Source organism: Lichenostomus cassidix, chromosome 1Ab (genome assembly GCF_008360975.1).
Source record: "Lichenostomus cassidix isolate B80296 chromosome 1Ab, HeHo_3.0, whole genome shotgun sequence".
NCBI lineage: Eukaryota > Metazoa > Chordata > Aves > Passeriformes > Meliphagidae > Lichenostomus > Lichenostomus cassidix.
This window is the reverse complement of record NC_139481.1, coordinates 3,868,116-3,888,477: the sequence shown is the minus strand read 5'-3', so window position 1 is coordinate 3,888,477 and position 20,362 is coordinate 3,868,116. Positions and strand designations below refer to the sequence as shown.

Sequence of the window (20,362 nt, the reverse complement as noted above, 5' to 3'; positions counted from 1 at the left end):
AAATTTGGGATTTTGATGATCCCAAAATGTACCCCAGGATGCTGTCAGGGACAGGGCATACCTGCAGCTTCCTCCATGCTCAGTCAGCCTGGGATAAACTCTTCAGGATTGTGTTCCTTGGCACAGCATCAGCCAGGAGTGTCTATCAGTAACCTTTTATTTTTTCAGCTTTATTTTTTTCAGCTTTATTTTTTTTTCAGCTCTATTTTTTTCAGCTTCTCCAGGCTAATGCAGGCTGTCCTCAGGATTGCTCAGTGCTCCTCACAGTTCCACTGAGGAGAGCCAGTGAAGGATTTGGACCTTCCTGCTCTCCACGCTGGCCAAACAGAGGGAAAGGCCAGGGTTTGTCTTGCAGGACTGGAGTCTGAAGGCAGCATGATATGTTCTTAATAAAGCAGCGATTGTATGAATCACAGTAGCAAAATGTTCTTGCAGAGCACATGCTCCACTCCCTGACTGAGTGTCCAAGGGCTGCTGTCCATCATTCCAGAGCAGGACCTGGCTGTCCATCAGTCATTCCAGAGCAGGACCTGGCTGTCCATCATTCCAGAGCAGGATTTGGATGTCCATCCGTCATTCCAGAGCAGGGGTCTCTCTGTCCATCATTCTTGAGCAAGGGTTTGGCTGTCCATAATTCCAGAGCAGGATCTGTCTGTCCATCATTCCAGAGCAGGATCTGTCTGTCCATCATTCCAGAGCAGGGGTTTGGCTGTCCATCCATCATTCCAGAGCAGAGTCTGGCTGTCCCTCATTCCAGTGGAGGATTTGGCTGTCCATCCTTCTAGAGCAGGAATTTAGCCATCAATAATTCCAGAGCAGGAATCTGGCTGTCCATCCATCATTCCAGCAGAGGATTTGGCTGTCCATCCTTCTAGAGCAGGGATCTGGCTGTCCATCAGTCATTCCAGAGGAGGATTTGGCTGTCTGTAATTCCAGAGGAAGGATCTGGCTGTCCATCATTCCAGAGCAGGGGTTTGGCTGTCCATCAGTCATTCCAGAGCAGGATCTGGCTGTCCCTTATTCCAGTGGAGGATCTGGCTGTCCATCCTTCTAGAGCAGGGATTTGGCCATCAATCATTCCAGAGCAGGGATTTGGCCATCAATCATTCCAGAGCAGGGATTTGGCTGTCCATCATTCCAGAGGAAGGGTCTGGTTGTCCATCCATCATTCCAGAGCAGGGATTTGGCCATTAATCATTCCAGAGCAGGGATTTGGCTGTCCATCATTCCAGAGCAGGGAACTGTCCATCCAGCATTCCAGAGGAGGATTTGGCCATCCATCACTCCAGAGGCAGGGTTCCCCCTGGGCAGGGTTGCTGCACAGCCCCCTGTGGGTCACAGAGCAGCAGCTACCCTCCCTGAGTCCCTTTCAACCAAGCTGTGGCTGTTTATTGGGCAGAAACAAATTCCAACTGGCCCATAGAACAAATGAAGCTCAGCTACAAAAATGTAATGATATTTATTCCCCCAGCTGCCAGCAAACTCACATGCACCATGAGTCATTCCAGATGTGGATAAAAACAAAGTCTGTCTGTGAAAGTGAGTTTCCTGATCCCGAGGAGACTTGGTTTGGGAGAGGAGCTGAGCGCTGACTTCAGCTCCACTCAGAAGGACAGACAGGTTCTTCTGCAAAGGGGGAGGGGGAGAGGAAAAGCCATTATTTATTCCTGAAAGGAAAGGAAGGAGCTGGGAAATAGAAAAGCCACTGTGCAGCTAGACAGACGTGTTTTAAAGAGGAGGATGCTTTGGAAGACTTTGCTGCTGCTGCTGTTCTATTACAGTGCTCATGCCACTGTGACCCACAGATGGAGCAGAGGTAAGATTTAAAACTGAAAAATTATTTAAGGGAAAAATTTGAGTTTGTGGATTTGGTCTGGAGTTATGTTGCATTATTCATGTGTATATATATATTTATATATATATACAAAATTTGTCCCTCCCAGCTCTGGAATTCTTTTTCTCCATTAAACAGGTCAGCTAAAAAATATATAGTTAAATAGAAAAATACACACAAATAAGTGCAAAAAGGCAAAAAGATATATGTATTATATTATAATAAATATATATAAAATATCCCAATATAACAAATATCTATAAAAGATCCCAGAATTACATTCTTGCACTTTTCCCTTTCTCTCTTCTCTCTAATTTTTTCTCCTGCATGAACAAAAAAATATATTATGAAACCTTACAGGAAAAGCCTTGGCAGCCACAGGTGGCATAACAGTAAAGAAAATAATGATAATAATGAAGAAAATACCTGGGTTGTGCAAGGTCTGGGGATGCTGCTGCCCTGAGGGCAGAGGAGCACAGAAAACACAGAAAGAGCCCTGAGGTGTTATCAGCTGCCAATGAGACAGAAAAAATCGAGATATTTGTATTGCAGGGTGTGACAGCAGCCTATGGAATGTTTGGGGATTGCTGATTGCACAGAGATGCTTCAGAGCTGGGGATGATGTCCTTCCCCTTTTTTGGTTTTGTTCTCCCCTCTGCTATTTGGCAGCAGTTCAGGAGCTGCTGGGAGTGGAGAGAGGAAACACCTCCCGAAAGATTTCTTTGGGTCTGATATCGACATTCACAGGCATTTAAAGGAACCAGAGTCAGCCAAAAAATAGAGTATTTAAATAAATGCCTCCTGCAGTGTCCCTTGTCTTCCTCACCCAGCTGGTACCATCCTGGTGTGAGTTTGGGTTTGGTTTGGGTTTGTGGGACAGGGAATGGCTGAGGGAATTACCAAAGAGCTCCTCAATCCTGCTCAGGCTGCAGCAATGCTCCATTGCTGCTCACAAGGCTTGATTGTTCCTTGCAAAAATCCCTTTGAGTGGGAGCTCACAGGGCACTGAGCTGGGGCACAGCATGGCAGGTTTTGCCCACAATTATTTTATCAGATTTTTGGGTGATGCTGCATGAGGCATTGCACCTGAATGAACCTTATTTGTTTTTTCTGGTATAGGAGAGGAAATAGCAGCAATTGTCAGCATGAGATCCTTTAATTCCATGGATAAGGGTTTGTCATTCCAGGGATTATATATAAAAAATTGAGGAAATCAGAACTAGATCTGTATATATTTAAAAAAAAAGCCAACCAAAAACAAATCCAAAAAACCCAAAATACAAACCCAAAAAAACCCCAAAAAACCCCCAAAAACCCACAACTTCGCCCTTTGGAAGCATGATGTCACCTTACCTAAGAAATGGAAAAAAAAATTAAAAAAAAAAAAAAGAGGAGTTAATTTTCATGCAATAACCACTATGCATTTTGAGGATGTCCTTCACATTTGCTAACACACTTATTTAAATTAAACATCACAACCCTAAAAGGAATTCATGCAACTATTGAAGACCAATTTTAATCACCATGAATACTTAAAGAAAACCATCTTAACTCTATTATGCCTTTTGGGAAAGCAGATTTTTTTTCAAGCTGGAATTTCCAGCACTTGGTTTTGGAGACTTCAGAGGGGAGAGAAGATCCATTCACAGGGGGAATTGGGTTCTGTTGTCACAGTGTATGCAGACATTTTCTGAGGAGGAAAAAACCAGATTTTTTTCCCACAGCTGCTGGAGCTGCTCTGCTCTGAGGATGGATTAGAGTCATATAATAGATATATATATAATTATTTCATATATAGATATATATGAAGTATATATATTATATATATAATTATATATATATTATAAATATATGTTATATATATATTTATAATATATATAATTATTTCAGTGAACCTCCACTCCCCACTCAGCCCAACTACATCTGCACCATCCAGAGAAAGCCAAACCATTGTTAATTTTTTAATTCCTTCAAAACCCAAGACAATATTTGAGCGCTGAGCCATGACAGATTCTCCCCTCCCTCCACCACCAACACCCCAGCCTTGTTGAGGTCCAACCTCACTATTTAATCCTCATCCAACTCCAAATTTGGGTTTTGCAAGGCAAAGGCAGAGGCAGATCAGCATCTGGCGTGACGGAAATGAAAGGCAGACTTGTTCATCATCTCCCTGCTGCTTTGTCATCCTGATTATTTACAAACCAGCAGGGCAAAGGCTTTGCTCTAATTGCCAGCAGTTGTTGTTTGCAGTAGAAATCAGCAGTTCGTGTTGTGTACAATAAGGTCTGGATTTTAGCATTTCTTCACTGAGGCAGCCTTGGATTGCTCAGAACCAATCATTCCAGATTTGGCTCAAGGAAAGCTCAGACAGGAGAGAAGATGAACACACTTGTGCTGAGTAGTGACTGGGAATTCCAGGCTGCCACCTCCCTTTCCCCTTTGCTTGGAAGCATCAGTGAGTGGGGGGAAAAAGGAAAAAAAGCATTTCTGACAGGAAAATATAGTGGGGTTTTTTCCCTTTTTTCCCCCCTTTCTTTTACTTTTTTTTTTACATTTTTTCCCTTTTTTTCCCCTTTTTTTCTTTTTTCTTTTTTTCTTTTCTCCTATTTTTTTTTTCTTCTTTTTTCTTTTTTCTTTTTTTTTTTCTTGTTTTCATTTTTTATTTTTGCTTTTTTGCTTTTCTGCTTTCCTTTTCTTCTTGCTGACTCCACGAATTGAATCAAAAATTTCCCACACCCTCCTCAGCCTGCCTGCACTGAGCTGCTCCAGAACTCACAGGCAAAAATTTCATCCCTAGGATGGGTGTGTTCAGAATAACAAAGAGGAGATCCTGAGCGATGATGAAATAATTTTCTTGTCATCACCTCTAGTTTCCTTGAGCCTCTTGCAGGCTTAGCTGCATGGAATTACCCTCTTGGATTTTGTGGAGCTCCTGCCTGGGGGAAAAAAGGTAATCAAAAAAGGTAATTAAAAGCTCTGCTGATTAAGCATTATTCCCCATGCAATGGCAGAGGTGAGGTTGTATTAATTTCTTAAAGTTCCAAATAAGAATTCCAGATCTTAAGAGATGATTTTTCTGGAGAAGAAAAGGAACAAATTTTGGGTTTTGACAATGAAACTAAGCAAAAAATGAAAATAAAAAAAACCAAACCACCAAACCCAGACTTAATTCATTTAACCTGCACGGAGGATGATCCCTGAATCAGAATTCACAGTGGATACCTGAACCTGAAAGACATGCTAAGATGCTAAAAAAAAAAAAAATCAAAGTTTCTAATCTCTTCTAGGGCAACAATGCTAAACTGCATTGAGATCAGAGGGAAGACAGATTATGGAGGTTTCCAGGTTTTAGTTTAGATCCCAGATGGATATTGCACTCCATAAAAGCAATCATGCTGTTAGGAGGGAAGGATCTAAGTGATTCTGACTTTATTCACCACAGGAAGCAGTCAGAAAATGGTTGAAGCTGTCTGCTCACACAGTTAGAAAGTTAAAAAGAGAGGAACAGGACAATTTTGAGGAAATCTGAATAAACAACAAGAGGAAGATGCATGAATGAAGCTGTTTTCCCTGTGATATGTGTTGGAATAAATGAGAACTCTTTGCTGAAAATGGCACCTGTAGAATCTTCTGGTGATCCCATTTCCATCCCAAAAATGAGGGATGGAAATCTTCTCCAGAATCCCTGCAATCTGTAGTGTCACATTTTGCCTCAGTTCCAGCTGTGGAGCTGTCCTGGGATCGGATCAGTTTGCACAAAGCTCCTCCTGTCCCAGCCAAGGTTTATTTTGGAATCTCCTCCTGTCTTTTTCACCTGGAAAGATCTCCTTTCCCCTCATCACTAACTGTCTCACTAATGCCTGCTGATCAATGTTTTCTTCCAGAGGTGAGGAATGGAATAACTCATGCAAAGACTGTAAAATTCTGGGAGTTCCCTCCTAGTTATCTCACTTATCCCAGTTACCTTGCTGGTACCTGGCATTGTGCAAATACACACAGTAAAAAAATCATCTGTCCTCCTGCAGAGAACTTCCAGTGTCATTAAGGAGAGGAAATGTTGTTATTCTTGTTCTTTGTGAGGCACAGAGTCATTAAATCCCTTGCCCCAGATCCCTTCAGGATGGCTGAGTGCATGCAGTCCTGTATATTGTCAACAGCTCTGATTTATTTATTATTTTTTAACTCTGTTTCTGGAGCGTAAAGTGCTTTTCTTGTTTTCTCGGGGAATCTCACGCCAGATCCAGCAGGAGTGCAGTGACTTCTCAGGCAGAAAGAAATCCTGTCAGGAGCACTGAATGGTACAATTTAATTGAGAGGGAAGTCATCAGGCCTTAATGAACATCATCAGAGGCTCTGATTGTTGGGACAGTGACAGGCAAGATGTAAATTGCTGAGGTGAAGGACAGAGTGGGACAGCAATTAACTCTGCGTGCAGTGCCTGTGCTCGGGTTCAAGGCAGGGCAGGTTTCTTTGATTTTTAAAGTCTTCCAGGCCAGATTAGTTATTTGATGTTTAAAGGGGTTTTTTTCAGGAAAATGGGGAAGGTTGAAGGTGATGCAGGTCAGCTGTGCAGAGAGGTCATGCTGGGAAGTAAAGGGGGAAAATGTATCAAAGCAGCATTAAAAGGGGAAAATAAAATAGAACTAGCTGTGAATAACACTTGTTATTTAACACAAACCAAAACCCCAAGGGAACTGTCAGTTTTGGGGTTTCTCTCTCACTAGGAGGAGAGAAAATCAGGGAAGGGATCCTGTATATCTCTCTTGTCCCCATGTCTTATTGCACCCAAATCCTGTTTAATTTGACTGTCGCTATGGCAGCTTTATGATATATCCCCTCTATTATATTGCTCACCCAGACATTAAACCAGCCCAAATCTGCACCACAGGCAGATATTCCCCATCTCAGTGTCCTAATCTCAGCCAGGAGCTCCTTTTACCCTCCCTGAGCTGCAGCAATAACCTCTCTCCCTTCTCTCAGTGCTGAGCTAGACACTGAGAGTGTGAGGAGGAGAGAGGCAAAGTTAAATAATCCCCACTACTCCAGTCTCCACAAACATTCCTTTCCCCTGGTGAAAGCACATGTGAGGCCTTTCCTGGCCCCATTTTCTGGTGAGGTTTGGCATCTCCCCAGCTCCCCTGAGAGCAGCACACATACCACTCATCCTCTGGAAATTCCTCCCCAGCCACAGGGAAAGAGTCACTTCAGCTCCAAACCGCCGAGTTTCTTCCTGTTTAGGAGGAGCCAGGTGGGCAGCTGGAAAAAAAAGATGCTGAGAGAGGGGAAAATAAGTTGTTCAGCGCTCAGAGGTTATTTGGGAGGAGCTGGGATGGTGGGAGGGCAGTGCTGTGCTTCAGGCTGGTGGTGGAGACCCAAAATCCCAAGGTTTGCAGTGATTCCTGCCTGGCCAAATCACCCCCTGGCACAAACACTTCAGAGAGGCTTTGCCTGGTTGTGAAGAGAGTAAACTGCACTGGGCTGGGTGGGGAGATTTGCTGCAGGGCAGAACATCAGGATTGAATCCTCTCCATCCATTTGGCAGGTGGTGAGGTGGCACAAAAGGACTCCATGCTTCTAATCTCTGTTTTGGGAAGAGAAGAGACTTTCCAGTCTGGCAGGGATAATCTGAGCCTCAAAGAGGGAGACAGGAAAAGGCAAAGGGAAGATATGCTGGGAGAGAATAGGGAAAAGCTGGAGGTAGAAATGGAAGTGGTGTGAAGGAGAGGAAAAATGAAGATAAAGAAAAGGTGCAGAGAGAGAGAAAATGTATAAACACGGATGGGAAATATCAAAGTTCACATCCAGGCAAGATCAGAGCAGCACTGTCTCCCCTGCCAGCATGGTCTGCATCCCCATTTGAACCTCCAGCAGATGCATTTCTGCCACAGCTGGTGCTCATCTCACCCATGTTTCTCTCAGCCTCATGGAATTGGTGCTTTTCTTGGAGCTGGACTCAAGTTTCCTTACTTTTTTTGAAAGCAGGACTAGAGTTTGCTTCTAGCCCCAACAGCCTCTCAGCCTAGCAGGATACTGAGAGCTTCTAGTCTGGGCAATTGACCTCTAGGAGAGTATAAAAAATAAAATTCCTGCTACTGAATCATCAATATGTCAGGATTTCATCACTTTTTTTACCCCCCTCCCTTTGATCTTCTAAACTATGCAAAAAGACTCTTCCAGTGCCCAAGAAACAGCTTGTTTGGTTCCACAGAAGTTGCAGTTTAACAGGATTATGGAGCCACAGCATTTCCCATTAATATAAATCACAAGAAACAGTGCCACAACTGCACAAGTCCCTCTATCTCTTTATCAGCCCCTGGAGGAATGGATCAAGTTTTGAAAGCCCTCAGTTTCCTCCCTGGTTCTCATAATACTCACAGCCATGACATTATATTTTTGTTTATGCTTGGCTCCGAAAAAACACAAAGTGTTTATTGAATTTATTCATTAAACACAGATTTTATGTCTGAAGGAACTGTTTATGTCTTAAGCCCCCTTTTTGAAATAAAAGGCATTTAAAACATCCTTCATTTTTTATTTATTGTAATTATTCATGTCTTGGCACTGAGCAAACTCCATTTCCAGTTAAAAACTACTTGTGGACCTCCTAATATAGCACAGCATGTGTTGAGTGAAACCATCCATTTTTCATAGCTGCAGCAACTTCTGTTTTCCTGGATTGCCATGCCAATTTGGCAGAAGGCTTTGGAAGGTAACAGTCTAATGATAAAAATGTATACACTGCTTGTTCTGTCGCTTTCTGCTGCCAGGTTTTTGAACAACCAGAGCTCAGAGGGGCTGTCCCACCTTGACTTGGACTTAGCAAACGTAAAGCTCAGCAGGATGAATGAGAAAGAAATGAGGACAGAAAAATATCCAGAGAATTTTCTAAACTGGGCTGTCCCACAGCAGGAATGAGGTACAATCAGCGAAAATGGGATTTATCACCCCAGGTGGGCTGGGGGTGCTGTGTGTCTGCCCTGCTGGGCTCTCCAGCAGAAAGGATGGGGATGAGGATGAGGATGATGATGATGATGAGGATGATGTGGCCCTGCTGACACCCAGGATGTCTGGGAGAAGGCAGGATGGAATGATTTTCCAGCACAGTGTCTGATGTCTCCCTAAAATGATCCTTCTGCCCTGAGGGAAGGCAGCAGCACCTGGCTGTGTCCTGAGGATGGAGGGAATCCTCCAGGAAGGCAGAGATTGGGATGGAGATGTTTAGCAGTGGGACAGAGAGGGACAGGGCAGTCCCACAGACTGGCCAGGAGCCTCACCATGATGCTGAATTTTCCATGTTCACAGAGGGAAGCACTCTGGGATCCAGCTGATGAAGTCTCTTTTTCAAGGATCTGCCTGGTGAATACCTCAGTGCTAGGGATACTTTAACAAATTGTCTTTCCCTAGAAAGACTCCTTTTCCAGCCAGGAGCTGTGTTTAGGGAGCAGGCTGCTGGACATTGCTGGGAATTTCTGGATCCTCTTCAAACCCTGAATGCCTAACTGCATGTGCCACAGCCCATCAATCCATCACTCACCCAGCAGCACCAGCCTTGCTCTCTGTGCTGATCAGAGTTTGGTCCAGCCAGAGCTGATCAAAATGTGCACTTAGATCCTCCAGAGGAACATAGAGGGACTCTAAAATAAAATATCACCATCCAGGCAAAGAGCTCAGCTCCTACTTGCACAGATTTGTCAGTGTAACCAACACATCACATGCCTTAAACACTCTACACCCTTTCTGTTTTCACCATCAAAGATGGAAATGTGTGTCTTGTCCAGCTGGCTCTTCACACCCATCTGTGATGCTCCCCCAGGATCTTCTCCTCCTGGGTAAATTCATGCCACCATCCAAGCTACAAGCTGTCAGAGAGGCAAACAGATCACCATCCCTGCTGCCTCTGCAGATGGATCCTGCTGGACCTGAGGCTGGAGCTCAGCACCCCTGGCTGTCTGCCTGCTGAGGTGGAAACAGTGCCAATCCTCACTGCAATTCCAGCTGGGATTAACTGCTGGAACACACTCTGCTTTACTGATCTGTTTCCAAACCCAATGCATTTCCCTGTGGGTGCTTTTGCTGACAAATTAACACGTGTATTATTTAGACAAAGTTATAAATCACCTTCTGAGCGTTCCTTTCACAATAAATTGGCCTGCTTGGGGCAGCCTGTCTCTGACCCAATGGTTAGCAGCTCCTAATCCAGGCAGCTCAGCCATGACAAGCTAGTTTCCATTCTGCTTCAGCCATCCTTAATCCTCAGCACTCAGAGGTCAAAGCAGAACTTAAAGATTACTGGGGTTAGCATTTAGAATTATAAAGAAGGAGACAAGTCCCTGCCTTGTTTTGTGGCCATGCTAAATGTCAATCTGCTAAATGTCAATCTGCCCCTACAAACCATTAGTGTGTTCTAGTATCTCAATGATTACCCCAACTTGACAAAAGGAGGTGATGTAAGATGGGTATCAATCACAAATTCATAACCAGGTGGTGTTTAAACCTCACCTGGGAGATCATCATCCCTGGCAAGCTGAGGAGGATCTGTCATGCAGATATCTCACATGCTGAAGTCCAGCTCTGTAAGGATTTGCTCTGTAGACCAAAGCAACAGACAGCAGACTGACCAGAAGATTTTTCTCAGCAAAACCTGTCTAATTAAGCTCATTTCATCACTTCAGAGCCTCTGAACTAGCAAGAAGCAAGCATGGATCTAGGGAACAACAGGATGAGATTTACAATGAGTATCACAGCATTTTATTTAAATACTTCTCCACAATAATAATGTCTTCACACACAGAGGAGTTAAAGCAGAAAAACAACTCCCAGCTGGTTTCAGTCAGCAGCATGCTAGAGGGTTTCACTGGAAATCAGGCCTTCCTCCCTTGCTCTAAATCTATTCATCCCAAGTTTAGAGCATGAGGTCATCTTTTCCTTAAACATTTACTTACATTATTCTCCCAGAAGCCAAAACCTATTTAACAAGTTCAGCTCAAATGGCTCCAGAGGAGGGTGGATGTGAAGGAGGGAGAGCTTTGAATCAAATACATGTGACAATTTGGCATGGTCCCTTGGGGCTGGGAGCCACTGAGAGATGGCACTGCAGGGGCAGCAACTGCAGCAGTGAAAGAGCTTCAAATTTGGAAATGAATTTGAATTTAAATTCAATTCGAACCCAAATTGAATATTTGAGTTTCGAATTTCCCCCAACTTCAGGTGCAGCTGTCAGCATGCTATTCCTTTCAGGTCTCTCTCCTCAGAGAAGAGGATATTTGGGTTATTTTGCTGGCTGTGAGGTTTCTGTAACCCTGACTGCACCTTTCCTGCCTTCTCCATGATCCCCAGCATGTCTTTCCCAGCTCAGGGCTGTGTGTGACCTGCCTGCCTGCAGAACAGCAGCTCAGGGCTGCTGCTGCCAGCTCAGGTCACCTCAGGACATCACCCACAGTGTCCAGCAGCCTTCAGCAGTCTGCAGCATTCCAGGTTTTGGCAAGGCTGTCTGCATTTAATGGTGAATCCAGTCAGTCTCAGCTTTGTTTCAGCAGCTTGCGAAAGCTGAGAGGTCTAGAAACAGTCAGGTTGTAGGAGAGTTTGAAATAACAAGGAAGATTGGAAAGATGTCAGTTTTCTGAGATGGAAATCCCATGTGGGTGTTTGTGAAATGGGGAATTCAGCTACAAACACAACCCATTTCCCATTCTTCCTTTACATTTCTCTGCCATGTTTATGGCAACATCACACAGGCTGCCCTGGCCCAGCATTGCATCTGCACACATTGACACCCACAGATTAGGTTTAGAGGAGGATTATATTTGAGCTCCATTCATATTTTAATGTTATTTCCACACAGATGTAGAAATTAACCTAACAGGGCTCAGACATGCATGCAGGTGTGTGTTTGACAGAATAGATGTTTTCCCATCTGATCCTCCCTCACCTCTCCAGGAGAAACTTGTGTTTCCCTGACTCTCTCCAGGGATCCAGCCCAGCTTCCCATCCTTCCTGCTCTGCTCAGGTGGCAAAGCAGCTCCACCAGTCCAGGTCAGAGACAAACCCAAATCCATCTCCAGCTCTGAGTCGCTTTCTCAGACTTCTCATCTTTATCAAACCATACAATGATTTGAACAGGCATTGCCTCCAAAAATACCACATTTCTTTATCAAAAGGACTCAAGAATCCCCATGTTTTTAGTTTGCTGGGCAAGGCTGATTTACACTCTTTCTCAGCAGCACATATTCATGTCTCTAAGGAAACCACAGCAGGTGCTCTGACATTTGGAGCTCAGTGAACAGCTGGAAAGGCAGCTGGGGTTTCCCTGCTTTTGAAGAACAAGTGAAATCCCAGAGCAGAGGAAGCAGAAAACTGGTATTTATGTATTCACTTCCTAACCATTTATTTCAATTTGGATGGGGATCTGAAGGAAAAGGAAAGACATTTCCGGCTGCTTCGAATTGGAGGGAGAAGAAATGGTCAATACAATGTTTATAATGTTTATTCCTCCTCAGTTTGGAGCTCTAATATTCATACTTAGTGAGTATGAATATAGTTGTTTCATATATGTCTGCTATACACGGATGAGAAGGTTATATATGAATAAAATAATAATAGTTGGCTGTCAGATAAGTGACTTCTCCTAGACCCACTGCCAGACACTTCAATTTATTTCCCAGTTGAAGCCATTCACAGATGGCTTAAGTGAATAACTCCAGGCTCCCCAGCATTCCTGAGCCATCATGTGACCATGAAACAAAATTTCATACAACTCCCTGCTAGGTGTGTGGTTCAAACTGGACCTTTGATCACCAGATACACTCAGAACAGTCAGAGCACAGCTGCACAGGAGCTTCTCACTGGGAGTTCCTCACATGCAGAAGTGCTGCTGGCATAGCAGAGGTGATGTGCAGAGACAGCTAAACCCTGCCACCGTTCTTCTGTTTGCTTTTCCCCTTCATTCCCCAGCAGACAGACTCCTGGCTCAGCTCCCTGCATGGCCACACAGAGGGAAGGAGGGAGCACTGAGCTGCCCCTTGCAGCTCCAGCTAGGTCAGAGCCTCGCCAAGCAAACTCCTTTGCCTGCCAGGAAACAAAGGAAAGCCAGACGTTCTGAACTTCTGAATGCCTTTTCTGTGAGCCCAGAGACTCAGCTGGGAGGAAATCCACACCTGGGAGGTGCTGCAGGGCTGGAGAACACTCCTCTGGGCTCTGTGGTGTTATAATAAAAAGGGCAGAGATGTGGTGAGGGTGATTTGGGGTTGAAGGGCTTTCCTTTCAGAGCAGTAGCAGCAGAAAGCTCCTGGAGCTGCTCTAATTCTGCCTTTTCCTCTGATAAATATCAGAGCTCTGATTTCTATTTCTCAACAGCAGAGGCTGCTGCTTCACTCTGCTCCTCAGGTGATTCCCACAGCTCAGCCCCAAAACACAAACCCCCAGCTGTCTTCCTTCCTTCCTTCCTTCCTTCCTTCCTTCCTTCCTTCCTTCCTTCCTTCCTTCCTTCCATCCATCCATCCATCCATCCATACTGATGCCTTCAGAATTTTTAGTTTCATGCATCTGTAGCTTTGGTGTAGTTCTGGGCTCCATATAAAATGCTAAAACCTCAGTTCCCAGCACCTTTAGCCAAAACAATTTCCTCTGAGTGGAAATCCAAGGGTTTTGCTGCCTCAGAGCCCCAAAATATGTAAACAACAGTGAACTGGGGGGAGCAAGTTTGGGGTAACTAACATCATCACCTGAAGGTGTGATTGGAGAATTAAAGGCCAATATGGTAAATAGACAGAACTTATAAAATATGAAAAATCTCGTGGCTCACCATCTGTTTTTGGGTGTAACTTCATGAGTAAGCCTTGTTTGCCCTGAATGTACCTGAATAAATAAATTCATAAAATAAATAAACAAAATGTATAAAATTATAATTTTTATAAAATAAATAAAATAAATTTAATAAATTCCCCTAACCTTGTCTGGCCTCAGTTTCAGGAAAGCCTGGCTAAGGCATCAAATACCATGGCACTCATTTTTGTTTGAGTCCTTGGCTGAGGCTTTTCTGGGTGAGTGGTGAAGGGCTGGAGCTGCAGGGTGGGAATCTGTGCTTGGACTGAAAGCTAAAAGCCATCAGTGTGATGACAATAAACAGGACAAACTCGAACAAGATGCCACAGACATTTTTTCCGTGGCTCAGGGAATACTGGAGATGCAAACCATCTGCATATGTAGAGGTTCTCTATGCTCTGAGGATGTTTGCATCGAAAGGGCATCTAAAGGAGATAAAAATGAATAGTCATCATTATGGACTGGATTTCTGCCAGCTGCTTGGTAATTAGAGTTTTAATTGCCCGGTAATAAAAGTTTTAATTACTCAGCAATTAGCGCTCCAAGTTCCAAGTGCTTCACATGCACTCGATTGCATTCTTGAATTGTCAAGAGCAAAAGCCTGAAACTCATCCTAACTATCTAATACAGGATGTGTATTGCAATTCGACAAAATATTTTACCTTTTCCCCAAAATTCAAGGCCAAAATTCCCTTTGTTGTGTCGAGCATGGATTGCTTCACACCTAGCTTTATCCTGATTAATTTTCCAAACACTGGATAATAAAGGTCCCGAGGGTTTGGTTTCTTTCTTCTTGCTTTGGTAGAATTTAAATCTGATTAACAAGCCAAACTATAACAAAGTCAACAGCTGGCAGTGGTGCAGGAAACAGGATTGCATTTCGGGTACAGAGAAACTGCATATTTATGATCTGCTTGGGTAACCAACGAGGCAAATTGTCTGACAAACCATGTAGTCAGAGAGTAGGAACAACTTTTCCATAAAACAATTCCAGTTGCTCCAGCTTTTTATTCATGCCCAGAAGGGAGAGCTTTAAATGATGTTCAGGTTTTTTTGCAGGCAGCATGTAAAATCCATCACGAGAGCTTTGGCAAAACCAGACAAAAGTGATTTAGTAAAAATATTTCATGGGAGGAAAATCTGGTAGAGGAAGGGTGGAATGGAACTTTTCAGAATTTCAAAGTGAGCTGCATGTTCTATTAGATCTTACTGATAATTTTAAAACATCTCAATTTTTACAGGGGAATGATAATGCCTTTTAAAATATGGGGGGTTGTTTCCTTTTTTTCTTAGACTGATTTTCAAATTTCTCTATTCATAAATAGAGTTAAAGTTGAGAAGTGAACTTTATGGGAAATCTACCAATAGTCACAAAAGCACAGATATTAAAAAAACCCCTCTTCCTATTACTGAATATTAGAAAAAATCCAACAAATGGCAGAAATAATGGGCAAAACAAGAATTAAGCTATGTTTTTAAAGCAGAATGATAATGAAGTGTTTGTATCATAATTGTAGTGAAGGCTCTAGGGGTGGATTGTATGTAATTTGGGTTTTTTGCTTTGTGTTGAGATATTTGGTGTAGAAAACCTTCTGTTTAGTTTAGTTGTTCTTTAAGTTTTTTGTTGGTGTAAGTGAAACTGTATGTTGACTGGGTGTCCAACAAATTCCAATTATTACCCAATTATCCAAATGATTACTCAAACATCGACATCAACATAATACACAAATAATAATATCCAGATAAAACACAAATCAGAGTTTTTCCCTTCTGCTCTGAAAGGAATTCAGGCCTTTCAACAGTCCACGGATGGTTAGTAACCTTTTTAATAACTCAAAGCATTTCGTTCTTCTCCACAGCAGCATCAGATGTTCTCTGCACTCCAGCCTGTCCAGGTCAATGATTTCACAAATGAGTTCAGTGCTGTACATATGTTTTCTGTCTCATTTCCCTGAGACAATTCCTGCACTGCATTTCACACTGATGAACAAACACCTGATGGTAGAAAGATCTGTATTTTCCCAACTATTCCACTGCGAGGAATTAAAATCCCACTAAGCTGGGATTCACCTCCCTGGGTGGAGCTGTGCTGTCTGAGCTGGGCACAGGGAATGAGCTCTGACATCTGTGTGAGTCACTCCTTCCAAGGGAAAATGCCCAGGGTGGATGAGCTGATTGCTCTCTGGTGGATCTGTCTCTAATAAATGAGAGATCAGCTCTTGGACAGCTGAAACCAGCAGAAATGTAGAGTCTCTGAAGTGTGAGAGTAGAAGGACTGGAAAAAGTAGGTTTTGGTGAGTGTCAGGATTGATTTCCCCTTCCAGATCCAGGGAAAGGACATGAATTTCAGATGATGTTGATGCTGCAGTTATTATTTCTTTCACCTCTGAGGCAGAGACTTAGAGTCCCAGGCTTGGACAACCTGTGTTAGACACCTGTGGATCCAGGAAAAACAGCTGACCTGCATCCCTGCTAAATCAGAGCCAAAGCAGTCCCTGCCACACATTTTATTTATTTTATTTAATGAGAAGTCATATTGTACAGTAAGACTTTTCAATGGGCAGTTTTTCAGTTGACTCTATTATTGAAAAAACCCAAAAAGTCCCACTTATTTTCAGTTTTGCACCTTATAGAACCTCTCCTTTCCCATTATTATTTTCCAGCCATGCTTTTCCCAGCTGCTCAGCGAATCAAGAGGTCCTCAGCTGCCTTCCTCAACCCAGTGCTGCAGAACTCACTGGAGGACGTGGTCCTGCTTTATGAGGTTCAGTATTTGGTACTTTAAACCTTCACCAGGACTGGGGCTCCTGTCCCTGCTGGGATTATCCATTATCTGTTTTCATGCCACTTTTATTCCTCCCAGCACTCACCCATGGCTGGGTGAGAGTTCAGCAGAAGGGTGGGAACAGACACATATATATACAAATATTTATATTCTATCTATATCTATATCTATATCTATATCTATCTATATCTATATCTATATCTATATCATCTATATCTATATCTATATCTATATCTATATCTATATCTATATATCTATATCTATCTATATCTATATCATCTATATCTATGTATCTATCTATATCTATATATATATGGCAAATATATATGTGGGTATATATATATATGATAAGTATATATATGACAAATATCTATGTGTATATGTGTATATATTTATATGACAAACTCAGTTCTTTGAGCAAAGTGAAAATCAGATCAAAAGGCTTTCTACTGAAAGCCTTTTTCTTACAGAGCAGTTGCATATAAACAACACAATGCATTTAGATTCTTTGCTCAGATTGTCCGTCCCAAATTATTAAAGCTGCAAGTATCAGTCATTGCAAAGGAATCCCAGCCACTGCAATTGCCTCCATTTGACATAAATTAAAGACCTGAGGACATGTTGTTGAGTCATATTTACTCTGTCCAGAGTCTCTCAGAGAAAACAAATCCCTTTCTGTGCTCTGATTTTGCCCCAGTTCCTTCTAGCTGAGCTGGACATCGACCCAGGCCAGCGGATCTCCATCAAGGATGAGGAGCTGGCTTCCCTCAGGAAAGCTGCTGAGTTTGACACCATCTGCAACGAAATCATCCCCAAGAGCATCCCCGAGATCCGCCGGCTGAGCAGCAGGCTGAGCTCCTACCCCAGGGCGCTCAAGAAGGAGGACTTTGAAAGGACAGTGCTCACCATGGTCTACACAGCCTACAGAGCTGCTCAGTCCCAGGGCCACCAGAAGGACACTTGGGCTCAGTCCTTTGTCAGTCTTTACAAAGCCCTGAAGAACGATTTGATGTTCCCATATCACAAAGAGTCATAGCTCAGCCACCCCCTGTGGCTGATGATGGACACGTTATGGGGTAGCACATCCACCACTTTAGCCTGTAAAGAGTTTCATAGCCTGCTTCCTGAAAGATTCTTTGTTTCCTGGCTCCCTCTTGTGGAATCCGCTCCCTAGTTCCGTGTCAAATGGTGAAAAACATCCTGAAAATTCGATTTTTGGCTGGCTTGGAGGAGCTTCCTGCGACAGACAAAGGAGGGAGTCTGGTGTACACCCAGGCAGACCCTTGATCCACCCTGTGGGTTTCCAAAAGCAATAATAGGTGTAAAATGCTCATGTTCACATGTGTAACTGCTGGAGTTGCTGCTCTCCTAGCTCGGGAAACAAGCTGGTGTTCTGGCTGGCCAGTAAGAGAATATTATGTAGAAATTCAGGGTTTGTAACTGCCAGCCTTCAGAAATCATCCTGCATGTTGTTCATTCCAAATGTTCTTGTAAATCAGCACTCTCTGATTGACTTCATTTGGCTGAGCTGGTTTTTAATTGCAATAACATTTGCAGAAGACAAAGGGCATTGTGAGCAGCAGCAGCAAACAATGCCTGAGAACGTATTCCCCTCTTCCTGGAGCTGTTCTCCCAACGATTCTTTCATTATTTGCACATGATTTTGCTTCTGCTGCTTGTTTTTTGTTTTGTTTTGTTGGTTTTTTTTTTTTTTCCAAAAGGAACACGTATTTGTCCTCAGTGGAATGCAAGGCAAGACAAAGGTCTATTTAATTTAATAAGGGCACATTTTTCCTGGTTCTGTCACTTGAACACAGGTCATCTAAACCCATGTTTCAGCATCCCCCTGAGGCAAGGGAGGAAAGGGAATTAAAACATACCTGGTGCTGAATTTAGCACTGTGGCTCATTTTATTTTAGAGTAAATTGTATATTCATTTGTGTGTGTCTATGTTCATGCATGTGTTCTGTGTACTCAGAACATAATGCTGAGTACACAGAAAAATCCCAAATTGTTCAGGCAGTGAACAATTGCATCTGACCACCTAGCAGAAAAGGCTATTTACCAATCCAGTGGTGCGAATTATGAATTTGGGAGCAGCAAAGGAAAAGCTGTAGAAATAGTGCAACTTATTACAATAAACTCAAAAAAAAAACCATCAAGAAGAGAAAATAGAGAGAAAAAGGAGATATATCTTGCCAGACAGATGACTAGCTATCAATAATGCAATCTCTTCTAGATCAAATCCCCTGATTTTTGTGCACAAGAGACACAAACTCTGTTTTATTATTGATATTAGAGGTGCTTCTCCCTCCAGACCATGCAAAACCAGCTGAACATTTATTTCATCCTTTCCTATCACCACCTTTATCTCTCTCTTGCATAACATCTGAAGGATGCAGATCCAGATCACAAACCCCTGAGACTGTACAAGAGACCCTAGGATTCCAGCCCAAGCTCTGAATCACGTTTAACTGCTTTGGCATCGCTTGAGCAAAAGGAATTCATTCTTCTCTGCACCTTAATGGGGATATTCCAAGGGAAAAATCCTCCCAGAAGCACAGCAAGGAGCACAGGGCAGGCAGTTTGGCAAACCCCAGTGGGAATGAGGAAGCACAGCAGTCTGGCCATGGCATTAGCAGGGGAAAAAGGGCTTAGAAAACACAGGCTCAGTCTTGTTTCCCCCAGCAGCTTCTGGATTTGTGTGTGTGAGTTCATTTGGACACACAGGGTGTGTCAGGAGCAGTTTTACACCTGAGGAATGTTGTTGGCTCTTTGCAAAGCCTGTCTGGCACGTGGCAAAGGTGAAAAGCTGAGCCACAGAAGTGTGGAGCACAGATATCTGTGTCCCTTTTGCATTCACACACAGAGCTCAGCCCCTCAAAGCAACTTTCACTCCTCCTCACATGCCCTTTAAGCTCTCAGCTCTAACTCTGATTATTTCCTTGGGATTTCTTCCACGATTTATAAACAAATAAAGGAGAAATGCCAGAGTGCAGTGTTGCCTTTCCAGCGCTGCCTCTTGGCTCCCTGAAACACCTCTTGCTGGAATTCCGAGCCTGGAACCAGAGAAATTCATCAATCCCTCCCAGCCAGCTACTCCAAGTCTGCAAAAATACCAAGAGAACTAGAGAAAATATTAATTGCTAGCAGTCACCATCCAGAGAAACACCTCCCAGCCATGCTCCTCACCCCACAACAGGACTGCTCAGCAGTCATAGTTTGCTAATCATAAAATATCCCCCAGAAAAGGATTACAGATGATTTTTAATACCTTGTGATTCCCTGGGGCATACATACCTTACAAATTGGTAAATGAAACATTTATCTCCTCAGCAGAAAATAAAGGTTTTATGAGTTTTTTTCCCCCTCCTCCCTTTACTGTGTGTAATGTAAGAAAAAAGATTTATTCCTTGGGAAAGTGCTTGGACTGCCCAGGTTAATTTAACAGAGACTCTCAGTGTAATAATAAAAACGTTCTACATAAAAGTACTTTTCTTCGCATTGTATTGGTTTCAGCAGCAGATTTACAGTTTTGCAGTTTCAGCTGGAGTAATTGCTTAAATCAGACTGTGAAACTCTTCATGGGAGAAATGGTAGAGGAGAGAAGAGAGAACCTCTGAAGGAGGTAATAAATAAGAATGAGAGTGCCTGGAACATTCTGCCTCCAGGGAAATTCTCTGGGCTTAGGACATTTCCCTCCCTCAATATAGCCTAAAATGCAGGATTCTGTAGGATTCTGCTCCCTCTATGGATTTACACCTTGTCAGTTTGGACTGAATCTATTTTATGGGAAGTCCTTCTCTCAAAGGTTAGAAAACCACTGAATGGCACCTTTTATCCACCCTTTGACCTCGTAGATGATAAAAATATGAAATAAGATTCTATTTTTTTTCATTTAAAATAAAACAAATATTAATTTT

At 43.0% G+C, this 20,362-nt stretch overlaps 1 protein-coding gene across 1 annotated transcript; it reads left to right on the top strand.

The window, feature by feature from the left end:
• The first annotated feature begins 1,510 nt into the window (after positions 1–1,510).
• FAM180A (family with sequence similarity 180 member A) lies at positions 1,511–19,931 on the top strand. The gene is made up of 3 exons (XM_085049500.1): positions 1,511–1,816; positions 16,318–16,418; positions 17,137–19,931. The coding sequence occupies exons 1-3, from the start codon at positions 1,741–1,743 to the stop codon at positions 17,473–17,475; spliced, it is 516 nt and encodes a 171-aa protein (XP_084905626.1). The 5' UTR covers positions 1,511–1,740; the 3' UTR covers positions 17,476–19,931.
• The last annotated feature ends 431 nt before the right edge of the window (positions 19,932–20,362 follow it).